This window comes from Labeo rohita, chromosome 5 (genome assembly GCF_022985175.1).
Source record: "Labeo rohita strain BAU-BD-2019 chromosome 5, IGBB_LRoh.1.0, whole genome shotgun sequence".
Classification (NCBI taxonomy): domain Eukaryota; kingdom Metazoa; phylum Chordata; class Actinopteri; order Cypriniformes; family Cyprinidae; genus Labeo; species Labeo rohita.
Genome location: NC_066873.1, coordinates 31,176,702 through 31,196,778, shown reverse-complemented (window position 1 = coordinate 31,196,778; position 20,077 = coordinate 31,176,702). Strand labels below are relative to the sequence as shown.

The 20,077-nt window shown below is 37.5% G+C and overlaps 1 protein-coding gene across 6 annotated transcripts in view; it reads left to right on the top strand.

The window, feature by feature from the left end:
- trpm3 (transient receptor potential cation channel, subfamily M, member 3) overlaps positions 1-20,077 on the top strand; it is a 170,821-nt gene that overhangs the window by 14,152 nt on the left and 136,592 nt on the right. For 4 of the 6 annotated variants that reach the window (XM_051108904.1, XM_051108896.1, XM_051108895.1 and 1 more), the window contains exon 1: positions 6,409-6,931. In XM_051108904.1, coding sequence (XP_050964861.1) covers positions 6,755-6,931 — 177 coding nt within the window. In that variant the 5' untranslated portion in view covers positions 6,409-6,754. Of the gene's footprint in view, positions 1-3,855; positions 3,919-6,408; positions 6,932-20,077 lie in introns of those variants that run through there. The other 2 variants (XM_051108900.1, XM_051108903.1) reach the window with 1 other exon arrangement.

Sequence of the window (20,077 nt, the reverse complement as noted above, 5' to 3'; positions counted from 1 at the left end):
CCTCAGGCCAATGGGCAGGTGGAACGTCTTAACCAGGAACTTATTCGCTTCCTCCGAACATACTGTCAGAACCGCCAGGAGGACTGGAGTCGGTTCCTGTTCTGGGCGGAATATGCCCAGAACTCCCTTCACAAACCATCCACTAACCTTACCCCGTTCCAGTGCGTACTGGGCTACCAACCACCCATGTTCCCCTGGTCCGGGGAACCCTCAGAGCTCCCAGCAGTAGACTCCTGGCTCCAGAACAGCGAGGAGACCTGGAACCAGGCCCACGTCCATCTTCGGGGGGCTGTACGACGCACCCAGACGCAAGCCGATCGCAGGCGCCGCCCCAATCCACCATACCAACCTGGACAGTGGGTCTGGCTTTCGACCCGGGATCTGCGTCTTCGTCAGCCCTGCAAAAACTAACTCCCAGGTACGTGGGTCCCTTCAAGATAGTTAAACAGATCACACCTGTGTCTTTTCGATTAGCTCTCCCTGCTGAATACCGAATCTCACCCACTTTCCATGTCTCTCTGTTTAAGCCCGCTGGCGATCCGGAAGGAGCGGAGAACCTAGAGGGGACCGCCTCCCAGGGACCTACCCCCATTGGCGTCGACGGCGAGGAGGTCTACCGGGTTAATACTATCCTGGACTCCCGACGCCGGAGAGGTCAGTTACAATATCTAGTCGACTGGGAGGGCTTCGGCCCAGAGGAAAGATCATGGGTCGCCTCCGGAGATATACTGGACCCCTCTCTCACCACTGAGTTCCACACTAATCACCCAGATCGACCAGCCCCTCGAGGAAGGGGCAGACCCCGGCGTCGGGTACCTCCTCGCGCCAGGAGTCGCTCGCAGGGGGGGGGGGGGCTCTGTCACCACGGCGGTCTCTGTGGCTCCCTCTAACCGCCGTCAGCGGGAACCATCCCCGGACTTTTAGTTTGACATCGCTCCGCACCCCGTACCTGGGACCCTCCCGCTTCCGGTTCCGGGTCTTCCGGGTCACTTCCCTCCGGCGGCCATTTATACCGCGCTCCCGCGGTAAAACCCCCGCGAAGTATTGTCTAGTCTCTAGCAATCTCTGAGCGTTTTCCTTGTATCTATTGCCTTTTGTTACCGACCGGATTGTTTATATCGTTTACCCCGCTTGCTGCCTGCCTATTGGACTTATTGCCTGGACTGTTTGTTTACGCTCTGGATTCTCCTTATTGCTCCCGTTTGCTGTTGTTTGACTTACGCCTGCACGACTACGTCATTAAAGTATCGCACATGGATCCAACGCCTCCGCCTCCTTCTGTGAGTGTGTTACAGTTTTGTTCCTGTGTTTTTTAAACTTGAAATTATGGGGCCTGACAGATAACACATTAGTACACTCAAAACAATGCACAAGCTGGATATAGGAGATAGGAGAACATGAGAATTGATAACACTGTTATAGGTACAGACAGACTTTTGACTAACAGCTAAAGTCTGGTCCACACTGCAGTTGATTTATTTTGCCTGAGAACTGCCGGACAGAAACACTGAGAGCTCAGAGGATGTTAATCAAGCCTGTAGTTCATTATTTCATCTTCATTTAGTTTAAAGATATTTAACAGCACAAATTTAACACACAGTACTACTGTGAAATCTTTGGACAAAATCATAATCATAATATTTTGCAATATATTTAAATATATTGTTTCATGAACTTATTTTACATCATTTTTAAATTGGGTGCACTATTTGCAATGCCTTTTAAAAAATGAAGTTCTTCTTTAAATTAGCTTATTGGATGAGAAAAAAAAAACTGAATTGAGCTGGTTAACGGCAATGTTGTCTTGAAGGTAAAGTTCACTTCCAGAATGTAAATTTTCTGATAATTTACTTACCCCTATGTCATCCAAGATGTTCATGTCTTTCTTTTTTTAGTCAAAAAGAAATTAAGGTTTTTGAGAAAAAACATTCCAGAATTTTTCTCCGTATAGTGGACTTTAATGGTGGCAAACGGGATAAAAGTCAAAAATTGCAGTTTCAATCCAGCAAAACGATCGGCCGTTTTCAAATAAAAATGTAAGAAAAGAAAAATGTATGAAAGAAAGTCAAACGCCCTTTACAAAAAACAAAACAAAACAACGATGTCGGACAATTTTGAAGTTGGAGTTCAAGTTTTTCGCCATACCCTACCTTTTTATTAATTATCAATTTGAAGTACACATATTAAGAACTAACCGCTCGTGACTCTTCAACGTGATTACGCAATGCATGAAGATGTGCATGTGCTTCGCAGAGCTAGTGCATTTGTTATTAAAAATTATATATATATATATATATATATATATATTTTTTTTTTAAGAAATCGATCGTTTTGCTAGATAAGACCCGTATTCCTCTGCTGGGATTGTGTAGAGCCCTTTGAATATGCACTGAATTGTAAAACCGCAATTTGGACCTTCAACCGGTCCATTGGCCACCACTGAAGTCCATTATATGGAGATGTTTTCCTCAAAAAACTCAAAAAATAAAGACATGAACATCTTGGATGACATGGTGCTGAGTAAATTATCAGGAAATTTTCTTCCTGGAAGTGAAAAACTCCTTTAAACAGACTGTTATCCCAAAGGTTATTGCTGTATTGAACTTGTTTAATAAGGACATTTTACACAGTTATTGAACTGAACTAAAATAAAGACCAAACTGACTGAAGCTTAATAATGAATGACACTTTTGCTACAGTTGCTTTACAGTGGATTTTGGATTTGCCTCAGTTTTGAAGTTTGCATCGATTGTTATTTTCCTGTTCAATACTGTGAAACTTCTTTGAAACAATCTATGCTGGGTTAAGAGCAATAAAAATAAAGGTGAATTGACTATTCCATCCTATTGTATAATATCTTACCTTTTAAACATTGGTTTACTAATGGACATATAAAAAAGTAGCAGTAGCATTAAAAAAACGTTCAGTATGAACCTCATCTTGAGATTGAGATGGTGCTTTCTAGTTTTCTGTGCTATATGTTTTAGATGGGCAGTGAGCAAACTGTGTTCTATTGGGGTGCTGTTTGAGGCTGAGACTGTCCCAGGTGTCACCCACTAATTGAAATATGGAACTATAAAAAAAAATCAATCACACACTATCCACACATTTATACATTTTCACTGCACCACATTATTTAGGATAGAAATCCCTTCCCTTTTTTCATATTTGACTTCAGTGGATTAACTTTGGTTTTTTTTTGTTTTGTTAAATAAGAGCCCATTGCTGCCTTAGAGAAATTGCCACTGTGATTTAATCAGATGAGTAGTTTATGCCTTCCAGTTAACCCATGATACTCCAGAGGTTTCTGTCATTATAATTTAATCATTTACCTTTTCAGAGAGCAAATGCAATGAAATTTAAATATCTTACCATTATAAGTACATTTCCTACGTTTATGTGTCTCTCCGAAGTCATTGCAGGCTTACACATGCTGACAGATAAAGATGGTAACAGGTTTTTATTGCTCTATAACTGCAAAATAGTCATTGCTTCCTCACGCATTTAATAATAAACTAAGCTTCACACGCTCACACTTACCTTGTGTGATGTTATTTAGCTACTCAGTCACTTGGATTAAGTCTGTCTTCCTATAGACACTTTTTTTGTTTTGTTTTTTTGCAAGATTCATGCATTTGTTTGAAGCTGATACAAAGTGATTATCCTCTGGGTAGACATCCTTTGGAGTCATGAATTACTCAAAATAAAATAAGGGAGTTTACTGCATTTACTGATATGAAAATGAAACATTGTCTTCAGTCTTGTATTAACATTTTTAAAAAAGTACACATTATTTAACATAAATCTTTGCTCAAATAAATAGAAACTGAATGCTCTGTGTTCCTCATTGAACAGGACTCCATGACAAGAAAAGTCCAGGCCAGAAGAGTTTTGCAACCTCTTTGCACAGAAATGAAGGTAAGACTACAGTTTTCCCAAGCATTCATCTGTGTTCCAGTTAAGTTAAAAAAATGTTTGAAACGAAATTAACATTATTTGAAATTTGTGACACTGTCTGTGAAATCCAGGCTAAAAGTCTCGAATCTAATTATGAAATAACAAGCATCAATGTTTAATTTCAACCATTAATTTCACTATCATTTCAATCTTTGTCATGGCCTTAATCAGTATTAAAGATATCAAGGTTGCATTTTCAGACAGTGTTCTTTACCTTATGACGGATAACTATATGTAGAAAACAGTAAATCACACACAAAAAAGACTTTAAATGGGTTTAGCTGGCCAGAGTCACATTATATATATATATAGAGAGAGAGAGAGAGATTTATATTTTACACACATTTGTATTTTAAAATTGTTTTTTTAATTTTTTAATTTTCTGTATTCTGTCTTTTGTAAATGTTGAATTTTCTAGTTACTGAAAACAGCGGAAAAGCCTCTGACTGATTTAATCAGTCACAAAATTGCTGGTCTGAGCAAGGGCGTAATGGATAAAATGGCCACAGTGAATAATGGCAAATGATTGTCCCTGTGAGTCAGATGTTGGAAGCTTGGACAGAAATTGTCTTATCAAACAGTCAATTTTAAATCACATAGGAAATTTGACAAGCTCCACTGAATTTTGTTAGGAGGACCAGTAAATCTGTAAAGGAAAAAATGGTTCCTGAGAATTATATACAAATCCTAATTTTGTACTATAAATATTATTTATTTTGTATTTGAATATTTTGTATTTGTCATGCACAGTCCAAATCTAACTATAAATCAGATTAGCTTGCTATTTTCTTTTTCATTTTTTTCTTTTTAACAGTTTGTGAAAAAAAAAGAAACTAGTGATGTTTTTGGCTGTTGTTCTGGTCAGAAAATGTGTTGGTCTTATTTGTTTTCTCAGATCTAACAAGCAGCTTTTTTAATAAAATACCACGCTTACTTCCAAGGGTGATGACTCAGTATGCTGTGGGCTTTACACAAGGTTACATGCCGAGATTTTTCTTTCAGGTCCTTAGAGTCTTCTTGCTTAAACTTTTAATTAAACTCGACGAAAGCCTTTAGAAACCTGTTACTTTCTTACTGCTAATCAGATCAGAAATCTGTTGGAGTATCCATGAGCCATCACCACAACTTTCAGCTATAAATTGAATGATGAGTCTTGTTTCAAAAAACAATCAAGACTCATTTTTCTTGTTTGTATCTCAATTATCTCAATGTTTTTAATTTGTAGTTTCAAAAGTCATAATCGCATCTCTTGAAAAAATCCTCTGTAATCATTGCTTCAGTATATTTTTTTTAATTGTTGATGTAAACTGGAATGCTAATGAACTACCAGCTGTTCTGGTCTGGTGTTTTCTTGTGGTAACCTTGGCAACTATGAGTGGGTGGGTCTTTTGCAGGATTATGTACAATATGTGACCCTGGACCAAAAAAAAAAAAAAAAACATAAGTAGCATGGGTAAATTTGTAGCAGTATCCAACAATACATTGTATGGGTCAAAATTATTGATTTTTCTTATGCCAAAAATCATTAGGATATTAAGTAAAGATCATGTTCCATGAAGGTATTTTGTAAACTCCTACCGTAAATATATCAAAACTTAATTTTTGATTAGTAATATGCATTGCTAAGAACTTTATTTGGACAACTTTAAAGGCGATTTTCTTAATATTTAGATTTTTTCCACACTCAGATTCTAGATTTTCAAATAGTTGTATCTCAGGCCAAATATTGTATCATTGAACTGTATACATCAATTTCCAAAAATGTACCCTTATGACTGGTTTTGTGGTCCAGGGTAACATATGTGTTGTAAATGGGATGAAACCTTTGTCAGGTTTTTGATCACAAATCAGTTTGTCTTGTAGCTATTAGTATCACTATATCGTAATAGTAGAGTCTTACAGATTTTGTATGGTTGCATTTGTAGGCCTAGTTCTAATTCAGAATATTTCAGTTTCTATTGCTTTGGTTTGTATTTTTATCAGTTCAGCAGGAGGAAATTGATTCCTCATCTTTACTCTTATGTAAAGTAGGTCTGTTTTCCCCCGGTTGTGAAACACGTAACGGTGCAGAAAGGGCAGATGTGCAGATCTTGAATGTTAGCTGCAATAAAAGTTCTTAGGTTTTGAAATCCCAAAGTGGTAAGTAGAGCGTGTGGTACTCTGCTGACGTGAAGCTTGCATTCTTGTGTCGATTAAAACCAGTGTGGGACCACAGGGGAGAAAGAGAGGGGGAACCTGTAGAAACCCTCAGCTCCTGTTCTGAATAACTCTTTAATCTCCACAAGCGCTGAACGGCAAGAGTGGGCGACACGTGAGCTGTGAACTCTGATAGTGAAGCAGATGAGAGAGGGAGATATAACAAGTGGAAAGGGAGGGAGCGAGGAGGGGAGGGAGAGTGTGTGAATGAGGGTGGGGAGAGAGAGTGAGGATGAGAGCTCAGTTTCACAGTGACTCGCTTTGCCTTTGCCCGCTCAGTTTGAAGACATCAGGAGCCTGAAACCAGGAGAGGAACCTTGCAGGCGGGGCTTTGCCGACTACAGTTTTTTTTCTGTCTCTCTCCTTCTGTGGTGTTCTTTCTCCGGGTGAAGCCTCCTACATTAACTGAAGCAGCAGGACCACATGCAACAGGGTGTAGAAGCCAAACTCCCTCCATTTCTTTCGCTTCTCTGTTCAAGAAAAGAGCAGAAAAGAGATGCCCTGACACTCGGGAAGAGTTCTAGAAGACGAAATATTACAGTATAGGGTTTCTTGTTTCCGTGGCTTTCGTTTTAGATTTGTTGAGGAAACCTTCAAAGTTATGACTAAAAGAAAGTGGGAGGGGAGGAGAGAAGGCTTCAAAGTCAACTCCACAAGGGAGGAGGCGCAGGGGCCCGGGCGCCCCTCCACCAGAGGGCGCTTCTCAGAGTCTTGGAAGAGACTGAGTTCCAGACAAGGGTCTACCAAGAGGTCAGGACTGGCCTCGCAGCAAGCAGCGGTAAGAAGCCGAACAGCATCTGTGTGTGCTCTGTTCTTCCCAGTTTGTTGAATTTGGAGCAAGGGGGGTAGGTGCAGGGGAGGGACTGCTGATGCAAGGGAGGAAGAGCGGAGAACAAGGACATGGGATCACACAGAGATGGAAAGAGGGGAGCAGGAAAGAGTCTGGCTTAAGCAGGTGGCATTCTAAAGGTCCCCTTCTGCCTCGGAGGATGTCAGTGGAAAGTTTTAGGCTAGCACGTGTAGCACGTTGTAACCACTGAAGGGTTTTTAAGATGATGATGATGCTTTCATATGCACAGAATAAAAGCACGGAGTGAGACAAGATGGGCAGAGAAAGGAAGAGTAAAACTGTTGTTGCCTAGATATGTAGCACAATCAGGTGTTCTCCCAAGACCATGTGCCATTTGGAAAACGTTGTTGTATGATATAAAATTCTTTGTTGCGCCATGCCATAGAATAATCTTTGTGCTAAATGGGGGGGGGGTCGCATTTTGATGCACATCTCTGCAGTCAAAGATTTCAGGCATGTTGCAGTTACAGCAAGGAAACTCCAACCCCCTGATGTTTCATCTCATTTTGGCTGATTTAGAGTCTATAACAGTAGATTAATACAGTATGAGGGGAAACTCAGTGGGTCAGTTGTTGCTAAGCACGAGCGTGCCCTGAAGCATGCTCTAAACCATCTGTCATACACCGAAGACAGATTCTTTTGCCACTTTTATGCAAACTCCAGTTGCACAGTTTAAATGAGAGAGATAGATACTGTATTTTTTTTGTAAATATGAAGAAGGTTGTTTTCTGTTGTTTTCTGGAATATCCCCTTTTAAATAGCTAAGTAAACATGTGTGTTTAGTTTTTTGGAACAGTCCAAAGTGACATATGATACTACAGTTGAGGTCAGCTGGTCAAACACACTGCATGTCCTAACAATAAGTGTATGGAAGTCCATGTAAGGGAGTTTCGGGCCAGTTTTTAAGCTACTGCTGCACTGTACATTCAGTTTTACATTCACTGAGTTTGTACATCCATTTTTGTGTCTTGCAGACTAAATGTTTGGTTTTCTCTCATACTGGTATTCTGCATTGTTGCAAATATTTAGTCACCAAATGACATCAAATGAGAAATTGCAAGAATGACAGGTAATAGTTTTGAAAGCATCAGTGCGAATTTGCTTAAAACTAGTAATGTTTTGCATAGTGTAACAATTTTTCAGCACAAAGTGTTTTGTGAATTTATGAAGCTTGTTACAAATTTTGTTTTTGTCAAGAAAACATTTCTAGCAAATATAAAAACACATACTATTAATCAATTAGTTGTTGCATGCAAGTAAAAATCTGAACTACTAGCATGAAAAATAATCCTTTTTTTGTTGTTGAGCCCTGCACTACACACCAAAACGTGTATGATTTTAACACAAATTGATGAAAACTGCAATCATAGAGATGGAAATCATTAACTAAATACTTAGTCTTAAGTGCATTTGCAATTAGGCTACTGAAATGTAGCAGAATAACATTTTTAGGGAGCCTATACGCTGTATTTTATGCAAATCAAAAATAGTTTCTCCACCATTATATTACTGTGCTGAAAAATGACTATAAGGCTACTGTCATGCACAATCTTCCATTCAGTACTGTTCTGAATGTTAAAAAAAAGTATGCAGTTTTAACATGTGTTATGAAAAAGTATGCAATTTATACATAACAAATAAAAATAATAAAAATACACTATATTGCATGTCTGAAAAAAGCTCTAATTTAAATAAAAGCTGATATTAGTGTATATCATTGCCCTCTGAAGTAAAAACAATCATTTGGCTTGTTTACTCACATCCACGGTGTATTTAAATCCTTACAGTAAGTGTTTACTTGGCATTTCATGCCTAAGCTCTGTTGTTAAATACTACATTCATATTAACAGTATTGTCTTTATGTGGGTGGATGTGAAATTATTTGTGGTCATGTTGCTATAGAAACGTTTCTGCTTTGTGTATCATATAGAACTTTTGAATCACACCTTTATCAACTTTGATACAGCTAGACTGCCCATATCCACTGGTGTTCACTTTTCATTTGAATAATGTGCATGAACTTGGAAATGTTAGACTTTTAGATGAGTTTAATAGAGACATTTTTGTCACAAGGCACCTGCTCGAGAACCAGGATAAAAAAAAAAAAAAAAACAAATAAGAGCAAATGTGTCACCAAATGGTGTTAGGGAGCCATTTCAGCGAAAAACACTGAGTTCTGAGAATGTACCATGTACTGTGCTGCATTATGAATTGTGATGAATGAGTGAAAATAAAGTTGTAGTGTAGTTAAAGGGGAAGTTCACTTCCAAAATTAAAGATGTTCATGTCTTTCTTTCTTCAGTCGCGAAGAAATTAAAGTTTTTGAGAAAAACATTCCAGGATTTTTCTCCATATATGGACTTCAGTGGTGGCCAAGAGGTTGAAGGTCCAAACTGCAGTTTCAAAGGGCTCGAGGAAAAAGGGTATTATCTAGCCAAACAATCATTCATTTTCTAAACAAATAAAAATGTATATACATTTTAACCAGAAATGCACGCCTTGCACTTAGCGATGCGTGTCTACGACTTCACGCATTGTCTAATCACGTTGAAAAGTTCATGCGTGGTTAGTTCTTTTGTTTGTGTACTTCAGTTCAAAAAGGTAGGGTAGCGTGAAAAACATCCAATTTTCTCCACCAACTTCAAAATCGTCCAACATTGTTGAACATTTTATATTTTCTTAGAAAATGATGGGTTGTTATGCTAGATAAGACCCTTATTCCTCAGCTGGGATCGAGTAGAGCCCTCTGAAGCTGCACTGAAACTGCAATTTAGACCTTCCACCTGTTTGCCACCATTGAAGTCCACTATATGGAGAAAAATCCTTGAATGCTTTCCACAAAAACCTTAATTTCTTTTTGATTGAAGAAACAAATACAAGAATATCTTGGATGACATGGGGGGTGAGTAAATTATCAGGAAATTTTCATTCTGGAAGTGAACTTCTCCTTTAATTGTGTCTGTAAATGTACATGTGCTTTAATTGAGTATATTTTAAGTCTAAGGCCCCAACAGTCACCTTGAGGAGTTTTACGGTTTTATATCCCAACTCAGATGAGGTTTGCTTTCATGCTCCGCAGGCTGGACATTAGGCACTAAGTGGCAGTGCAAACAGTGAGCAGCATGTGCATGCCAACACAACTGCTTACACAAGCTAATTGTTCTGTAACATGGTTTTGAACCAAAGGAGGCTGATGAGAATGTGTGGTTTCAAACCTTGGCAACTGTAGCTTGGAAACAGAGTCATTTATGTATCTTTGTTTCTTTAAATGGGTTTATCTCAGTGGGAGGTGTTAAGAGGGATAATGCTATAGTGTGTTAAAATATAGAAATTTCCAATCAATATTCTGTACTTTAGTGTTTACATGCTGTTTAAATCCTGATGAACTCCATGTGGACTTCAGGTTGAAGTCTGAAGTCTGAACTTATTCTACCCTGGAGTCACCAGATATGTGTCCCATTGTGTTTGACTACAAAGACTGGTTTACGACTTTCTTGTTCGTAAACATTCAGAAAATCCATCTTGTGCCCGGTTGGTGTTAAGGCAGACTTAAACAGAATTACGCTGGGCAACTGAAATAGGAGAGGATCAGAGTTTGGAATGAGCCGTTACAACCTCGGGGGGCTGATTTTGTGCTACCACCACAGGGCTTTAAGCCTGGCGGATGTGGCTTACTTTGGTTGTTATAGCAACAGTCGCACATATCACCCGGCACATTTACAGTCCACTTACGGTTACAGATATGTCACAAGAGTTCTCATGCTTTTTGAATTAATCTGATTTATTGAATACTGCTAAACTGTACTGATTTCATCACTTTTTGCCACCTCAGAAACATCTAACCTGTGCTTTTTTTAGCAAGGTCACAACACTAATTAGCTTTAAAGGAATGTTCCAATACAAGATAAGCTTAATAAACAGCATTCATGGATAGTGTTGATTACGACTGAAAATTTAGACTCGTTCTTTACAGTGGAGGTAAAGGCTAGTTTTCCAGGATTTAAAAGCAGAAATGATTATAATAAAAAAAAAAAAACTTTGGATATAACTATACACAGGAAAGGTTAATAAGTTGTTGGGTTTTTTTTTTACTAAAAGACGTGTTTACACACATATTGTTTATGTTTTATGAAAAAGTATTTTACAGTTTTCAGATTGGCCCAATTCACTTTAACTGTATTAATTATCTGTAACCACTGTAACCCAGATTTTTGCTCGTACAGAAAAAGAGAAAATTGGAAATTAATTTTTGTCACATATGTTGTTGCTTGAGCTTAACTTGTATTGAACGTGCACACACAAGTCCTGTAAAAGCTTATTTCCATCTTCAACACAAAATTTCATTTTTCCGCTTTTCTATGACCGACCATGCCACTGCTGAATAACCCAGGTGCCTAGGTCTCAAATCACAGTCCCTCGGCATTAGATGAAATAACAGGCGTGAATTGGAAAGGTCCTCCCTCTGGTAAAGCCGACTGGCCTCTCGGGAGAGAGAGTCTCTGACAGCTGAAAAAGCCTAACAGAACCCAGCACTCCTCTCAGCGGATTAATGAGCTCACACTCCTGCCTGTGCGCATTTCTGATAAAAGCTTTTTTCTCCAAACCCAGTCACCGCAGGGACCTAGGGAGCCTGTTGCTAGGATGGCCTCAGACAAACATAATTTTTATTTAAAAATACACACAGTCAGAATTTTGCACAGTTTGTGCATTTGATTAACATAAACTAAAACCATGCATTTACCTCAACTGTCTGCACCCTCTGTGATTGTGATTTCTCTTTGCAGTCTGAAAGCAGAGCCTGCTTTAAGCTATTAAAAAGCTATTTTATACTGAGTTCTCTCTTTAAATACTTTGTTAAAAGTCAAATTCACCCCAAAATAAACATTTTGTCATAATTTACTCATTCTCATGTTACTTAACCCTTTAACTGTCACCGTCCCCCCTGTGGGACGCCTAAGTTTACTTCACCATATTACAAATAAATCCTAATCTAATCATGACAAAATATACATTGTTGGAAAGGTTGGAAACGTTGAAAAGACTCCTAAATAGATATTTTACCATATTTGTGTGTTACAAATTATGTAGGAAATGTAATAGATTAATATATGTCAAGAGTGCAACTTAAAAAAATGTACATCATAACATGAGTTCTGACCTTTGTCATAAAAGACTTTGTTCGTTGCCTTTTTCCCCTGTCACGTTTTAGAAATCATAAGAAATAATATATCAGTTCAAAACTTAAAATCTCAAAATTCATCCTTTGAAAGGCATTTTAAAATCAGACATTGCATTACCACGAAAAATGTACATTAAAATCATATTAACAAATGTTTTCATTCATGAATTATAAAAATAAAAAATGCACTCTTGACATATAGGATTTTTTTACTTTTCCTACATGATTTGTAACAAAAATATGGTGAAATATCTATTTAGGAATCTTAGACCTTTCCAATGATGTATAGTTTTTTATGATTAGATTAGGATTTATATGTAATATGGTGAAGTAAACTTAGGCGTTCCACAGAGGGGACGGTGGCAGTTAAAGGGTTAACTGGTATTACTTTCACTTCATCATGCCCACTCCATTTTTTTTTTTGTCAACAGAAACAATTATTTAAATGAGAAACATTAAATGTGAAGTGACACACAAGGAATTGTGGGAATGTCACTTTACAGATTTTCACTGTAAATGATAAGAATTATAAAACTGTACATTTAATTGTATTGACTGTACTGTAAAAGAACTATTAATAAATGTTAGATTTATTAGAGATTTTCACCATATATATATATGTAAGTTACAGCCAGAGTGCGTGTCTCTCGCTCCTCCCCTAAGCCCAATGAGTTTTAACAGACTGAAGTATGCGGTGGGTTTGGTGGGGGTAATTGAGAATGAATTGGGGAAAGTCATGTGTCGCGATATGATTGGATATAACTGGTTATGTTTGGCTGTGATTGGTTCATGCGATAAATCCTGCTTCTTGTGTTTGTGGGTGATCCGCGTTCGAAAATTAAATTAACAACATAATGGTGTTAATGGGAAGACAAATTTAAAAAAAGTAAACAACTCACACAACTACAGTAAATCTAAAGTAAATCTCTGTGTCTGTGACCAATATTTACCTAGGTTTGATGACTGATGATCCGAAAAATTCAAAAATAAAGTCAGTTATTAAAAAAGAAAGCTGAACAGTTCACAGATAAAATAAATGGTTTACATGGTTTAACACAGCAGTGTTTAGTTTCTGAATGAACGAACCGTGTGAACCAGTGATTCAGAGAGCCGTTTACTGGCAGATTTAGTGTCTTATTTAGAGTATAGTTTCATAAAAGCATTTTTACGTTTTTGGCTATGGCTTCAAAGGTAATATGTTCTGTGCAAAATTGAGCAAAAACACATAATAATATGTTTAAAATATAACACAATATCCACTTCATATTTACTAAAGTGTTGTATAAAATCAGATTTAAGCTTGCGATAGATCGGGACAAAATCAGCACTCATGTCATATTGCTCTTGCTGCCCGTGTGATATCCTGTGATATGTAGTATAAATAAGAGACAAAACACATATAGGGACATTTTTTGCATCTTGAATTTTAGGGCATAACTGCATTTGTGGAGTTGTTGCCCTGCATCATATTTGAATATGAAATATAAGATGACGTACAGGTCTGGGGACAGGATCTGTGCATTAACTGCGTTAAAATATTTTAATTGCGTTATTTTTAACTATTTTGCGTTATTCATAACTAATTAATTAATTTAACGTGTTAAACTAACAGCCCTATATATATATATATATATATAAATAATGTGTATGTATGTAAAAAGCTTATTAGGAGTCAGTCACTCTTAAAAAAAACCTATTTATCCCATCACACACAGTGGCCCAACAGATTGTCTTTAGAAAGATGATGGTGCATCAATAAGGGCCAATAAACCAACTAATCAGCGTACTTGTGGCAGATTAATTTTATCTTGGCAGTATTTACCCCTAGCTCACCCACATCTACCAGAGCTTGCCCAGACCATTTCATGGCATCACCTTCAGTGAGATGACAGAAAAATGCAAAGCATGTGACTCCTGCCTCAACCAGCCTTCCACATTAGCATTTCCCATCTCCGAATAGCTGGAGTGCCCCAGGGTTGATGCATCTATTCATTTCAGTGTGGATGGCCCCTTTATAGTGGTCAAAGGGAGTAAGACTGTAATAAACACTATTATATTTATACAGTGCAGTGCTGCTTTTATTGCACTATTCCTATTAGCCGCTAATTGCCAGGTTGCCTTGGTAACACACTTGGCACAGGGAACTAATGTAAAATTTATGTCAAGCGAGTGTGGCATTTCCTCCTCTGCTCTGTTAGCATAGTTGCACTCAGCTCAGGGATCAGGGGTGCCACACTATGAAAATAGATCCACCCTGTAAACTGTGCCAAGATACAGATATTTGTTGCTATTAGATGTTAATTCATAGCTCTATCGGCAGTTTACTTGCAGTTACTAAAATCTGTAGAAAATAGAATACTATATTATGGCAGCAGTATACCCTCAGGTACTGATTTATGTTTCTTCCAGTGGGCGCTCAACCTCCTTAACCCCCAAACACCCCCTCTTTTTTTTTTTTTTTTTTTGAAAGTGCAAATTTTCAAACGAATATAATTGGTTGAGCAAATGATATGGGCTCAGCATTCAGTGTTAAATTAGGCCTACTTGGTGTTTGTTTTTCAAGTCTTTTTCTCTATGCAGTGGTGTGCTTGATGAACAGTTCACTTCACAGTAACACTGCAAAATACATTGCCAAGAGTCACCAATAAAGACGTTGATACACAGGGAAAATGTGTCACGTATACCTTGCAGATGCAAACGGGGTAAATAATGCTTTGTGTTTTGATTAAAATAAAGATAACATTGGCCAGCCGCATATCATATTATTACTTATCAGAGCTGTTGAAAATGGAGATTTAGACTAAATGAGCCTGTGTGCGTTAATGTTTACTCCAACTGTATAGAAATTTTCATGGAGGAAATTAACAAATATTTTGCTCTGATTTTGAAGCAGTTTTATCCAGGCGCAGTTCCATTATTAAATACTGAGTGTGTATCAGAAACTGGTGGGTGTGCTCTAACCTTATAATTTCCCTCTAGTGGGTGTAGTTCTCAGAGTAATATGACACATTGCGCTCAACTTTTGTGTCCTTAAACGCTCGTTTTTTGGGGTTGACAGCTTATAAAAACATATTTCTGTTTTTTTAGCTTGTTCACTGTACGTCTTGTCACATAGCAGCTTTTAGACATTGTTCTTTTTTTTTGTTATACATTAGAAATGACAAGGAGGCAGCTTCCCACAATACAAAGTCAATGGAGAGCGTTGGATTGTCACTGAAAAACATGAGCCTTTACATACATAGTGTTTGAGTAAAGAAAGCATTTACTTATTCAAACATCAGCTATTTATTTACCCTTGCATTGCGAACAAGCGGAGAGCTGTTTCCAGGCTGTGCGCGCCGCTTCATTCTGAATGAACACGGGGTGAAGTTACCATCATTTTTGCGATCATTTTCACACCATGGACACTAAACATTCTTGCAAACTGTTTAAACTTAATTATACATGCAGACACTCATATGCGGAGATGAAACAAATGAGAGCAAATTAGTCATTCAGAGAGCATGAAAAATTTACCAGACATGGGTGACCTCATAGCTAGCTGTGGCCTTGGGTAGGGTACAACGGGGCTAAAGGCGCCCCTCTAAATCACTAGATGGCAGAAGAACTTGGCATAGCACTTTCCAAAACATTTGCTTTTCAAGATGCATATGCAAATTTAGCTGATCCTTGACACGATCGCGGGCAGCAGCGCAAAGTTGAATCTGTGCTAATTTAATCTAATATTTTATATTTTTTAAGTAGCAAATGAGAATCGCTAAAATTATTTAAATTTTGAGACAAAGGTCTTCTTAATGATTTTCAGTTTTGTTAAAGATAATTAAAGCAACAGTCTTTAAAAAATGAAAGAATAAGTAAAAGTATGGTATTTGGTGTAAAAAGCACCCCTGCTGTTGGGACTGAAGGCACAATAATTAACATGATAATTAATAGATTGCTGACTTTTTTTATTTGTTGACATGACATGGTTAGATTCAGATGATAAATATCATATATTGAGTGTCCATCTTAGAGATAATCACCATGTTTAGAATGAAACCATCATATTTAAAAACATTATATTAATCATATATTATAAAATATCATTTGTTGTTATTACTGTAAGTCTATATTAAATTATCATGGGATATATACTTCAATATTTTCAGAATCTTTACTTTTTAACAAAGATTTTGTTTCTGTGTTTTAAAATATATTTTTATATTAAAATATTTTAATGACAGTATATTTACTGAACAAAAATGAATTCCATTTATTTATCAAAATAAGCAGAAAACAGTACAAACTTTGCTAAAACGCTTTTCATTTGTTTGTTGAGAAGTATTAACTTAGACGTTAAAAAAACATTATTTTAGCTATAGTATTTGTATCAACACTGTGTGCCTTTTGCCCCATGCTGATGAGCCTTTTACCCCATGTTATTATTGATTATTAAAGGGGTCATCGGATGCAAAGTTTACTTTTACATGTTGTTTGAACATTAATGTGTGTTGGCAGTGTATGTACAAATCTGCCCCTTATAATGATAAAAATCCATGCAGTGGTTTTTAGTTAATCTGTAAAAATAATATTCCCTTTTTCAAATCGAGCCATTCTCAGATGACTGTCGGTGTGCCGTCATACCCACAGAGGCCGCTCCCACGATAGTTGATTGACATGAGCGTTTTACCTCAGATCAGCTGCAACAGTCCTCTTTGTTTCGATGCCGGAGCAGGGATGTAAGTTAGACAAGAATATCTCCGATTGAGCGATTGAGGTGTTGTGTTGCTGGATGTAATAATGAACGTAGTGGTCGTCATTTACTCCCGACATCTGAACCGCTGAAGATGCAGTACGTTACTTTTGTTTGTGAATGGAATGCACCTCCTGATCTACATATATCCGTCTATGTTCGCACGAATCATTCATGATCCAGCTTCACTTACAGCAGAAGTGAGTATAAAGGGTTTTTTTATGAATCTTTGCGATTGCCTTTCCTAATAATGTTCTAGTTAGCAAGTTTAGCGGCTAAATGCGGCTAAAGTAAACAGATTCGTCTCTCCACAGAGAGAGGAGAGGGGCGGGGCGAGCAGAGCTCATTTGCATTTAAAGCAGCCTCAACCAGAATGAGATGATTTTTGCAGAGCTTATTTTGGCAAGGTAAAAAGCGTGTTGTTTTACACAACCATTGAGAATTTTTAACCAAAGTATATAATAGACTTTTCATTAAGACCCTGAAGAATCATATCAACTTGTGGAAAACGGGCATCCGATGACCCCTTTAAACAAAATAAACCTTGTATGATCTGTTTTCACACAAAATCTGTTGCTCCATAAATGTTCAATGCAAACATTGTTCTGCAATCATACATTTTGGGCTCAGTGAAAACTTGTGCATCACTTCTACCATTTAAAGCGATTTTAGTTTAGTGTTTTTATTGTTGTTTTTATTTAAACAGTGTAGTTTAGAATTGTATTGGTTATTGACATTAACAAAAATAATTATCAGTTTATCGCTGTTTGTCATAATCTTAGTGTACATGCATGCCTTATTCTAAAAGTAAATACTACACTTGTGTGTTTGCCTACTTAACCATATGTTGGGCAAATTTGTACTCAGAAGTAAGCTAAATCTTGCAAAATGTCTTTGGACATGTCCTCAATTGTAAACATGGTATAACAATAAAGTAAATAAAAACAAATATATAGCCTTGTGGTTAGTGCATCGACATACAGCGCAACTGCACTCACGGTGACCCGAGTTCGATTGCCGTCTCGAGGTCTTTTGCCGATCCTGCTGCCCTCTCTCCTCCCACTGCTTTCCTGTCATACTCTCCTATCTACAAAAATGCATAAAAAGCCCCTGTTTTGGTCAGGGTTAGGTTATAGTATTTACAACTAGATTCATATAAAAACAGTAGAGGTCTGTGGAATGTCCCAATTTAGATGGCCAAGTAAATGTGTTTGGGTGCGTTTTGATCTACAATGACTGGCCATCTGCAGAGGTTTGTAACTATGGCAAATAATTGCCCGAAATGAAATATATTTGCATACTTGTAGGAAGTCATTTGCGAAGCACTGCAATTTTCATAATGAAGGAAAAAGGAATGTCACCACATTTAAATAACAATTCTACCAATCATTTTACGTTTTTTAATCAACTCATCTGCTCCAACAGGAAAGAAAGTCTTGTATCGTTCAAAGAGGCCAATTAGTGGTCTTCATATCCGTCACAGCCCTTATTAGTCTGACAAATCTTCATGCAGAGGGAGATGGGAGCAAGAATCTCAGGTCTCCCAGTGAAAGCCTGCGGAGTTGAAGAGATTCATCAACACAAGACCACATGAAAACCGTCTGTGCATCCCCATCAAGATGAGCAACGCTGTTTAGTATAAAGCAAAGCAATAACTAAATCAGTTAATTTTAACTTTACATGAGTGTTTTTTTATGGGGCTGTAACATTTACATAAAATATTTACCTCAAGTTTTGTAGCTCTGAACAAACACAATATTTATATTCTGGAGTTTTAAATGTCATTGAGATGACGGAACTTTCTCAAAGTGATTATATGTGCAAAGTCATAAATTTGCACTGGCATTTATTAAATGAGTTTGCTCTTCTTTTGTTAGCTTTATATGATGAGTGGGAATTGCTCTTGTCCAGACCTGCTAGTGTTTGTCTTTTCGTCATTTGTTCCTGTGGGGGCTCACACGTCCACACGTCATTCTTAGGATTTTGCTTTCTACAGCCAATTCAGATGAGACTCACAAAACTGTCCTGTCCTTTTTCAGCATTTGTTCCATTAACCTTTTTGTCTGTCTTAGTCCTTTGTTGTGTCTTTGACCCCACTGAATAGCTTCTAGGGACTATTAAATTCCACATTTCTCTTTTTATCACTTTCTCTTTATAAAAAAGCTGTTTTGATCTTAAAAAGCATCATCACCATTTAATAACGGAGCCTTTAATGACGGCACCTTTGACTAGCAACTGCTGTAGTCTGAAAACCTGTGTGAGATGCTGTGATGCTGATTGGACGGTCTGTGATAAATTGCCCTCAGACTGAGACTCAACCTGGTGAGTTATTGAGACTCTAATTAGAGTGTTCTCCAACGGTGAGACCGTCTATACTAATTGCATTGCACCCTTTCAGTTTATTTTATTTTTAATTTTTTTTTTTTTTCTTTAGTCCACTTTTGCCAGGCGAAAGGTGTTAGTTGAGACTTTAATTGGCTGCTAAAGGCTGAAAATCTCTTTCCTTAGCTCGACAGAATGCCACTTTCAGGTCATGTATGCATGTCGTTGTAATGCCATCAGAGACTTGCTATCCTGTCTAAGCTGAGAAAGAAATGAAATGGATTACAGTTAGAGGGAAAGAATGTTGCTCTTTTTACAGGCACATTCGACTGATGACAGCATGCCAAAAAAGTACTGAGAGACGTAAAGAGTAAAGTAAGTCTTACAAAGTTTTCTGATGGGGTTTTTTTCCAGTGTTGTATCGACCGACAGTGTGACTATTGCTGGTCTCCAGCACCCATTAATGATGTTGAAATGTCAAGCCTGCTGATTAAGTCGTACTAACTAGCATAGGGTGAATTTGGACCTCTCTCAATAATAAAACAAGTTAAATATTGTGTACGAGTTATTTAATTTCTCATGAGAAGATGTTGTGAAACAGCCTGAAGCATTATTTCTGAATACTGCATGTTAAAAGCAGATTTCTTTGTTATTATTTTACAAAAGTTTTAAAAAACAAAATGTTCAAATAGGCCCGGTGTATTGTAGAGTAGTTACGGAGCTTTAGGCAGAGTTTCAGAACCAGAAAAACTGATTGAAGGTGTGTGCAGAGCAATTTACATAGTTGACAGTGAAATATTGCATTTATTGTTTAAAACAACTCACCTCAGGCAAAGTTAAT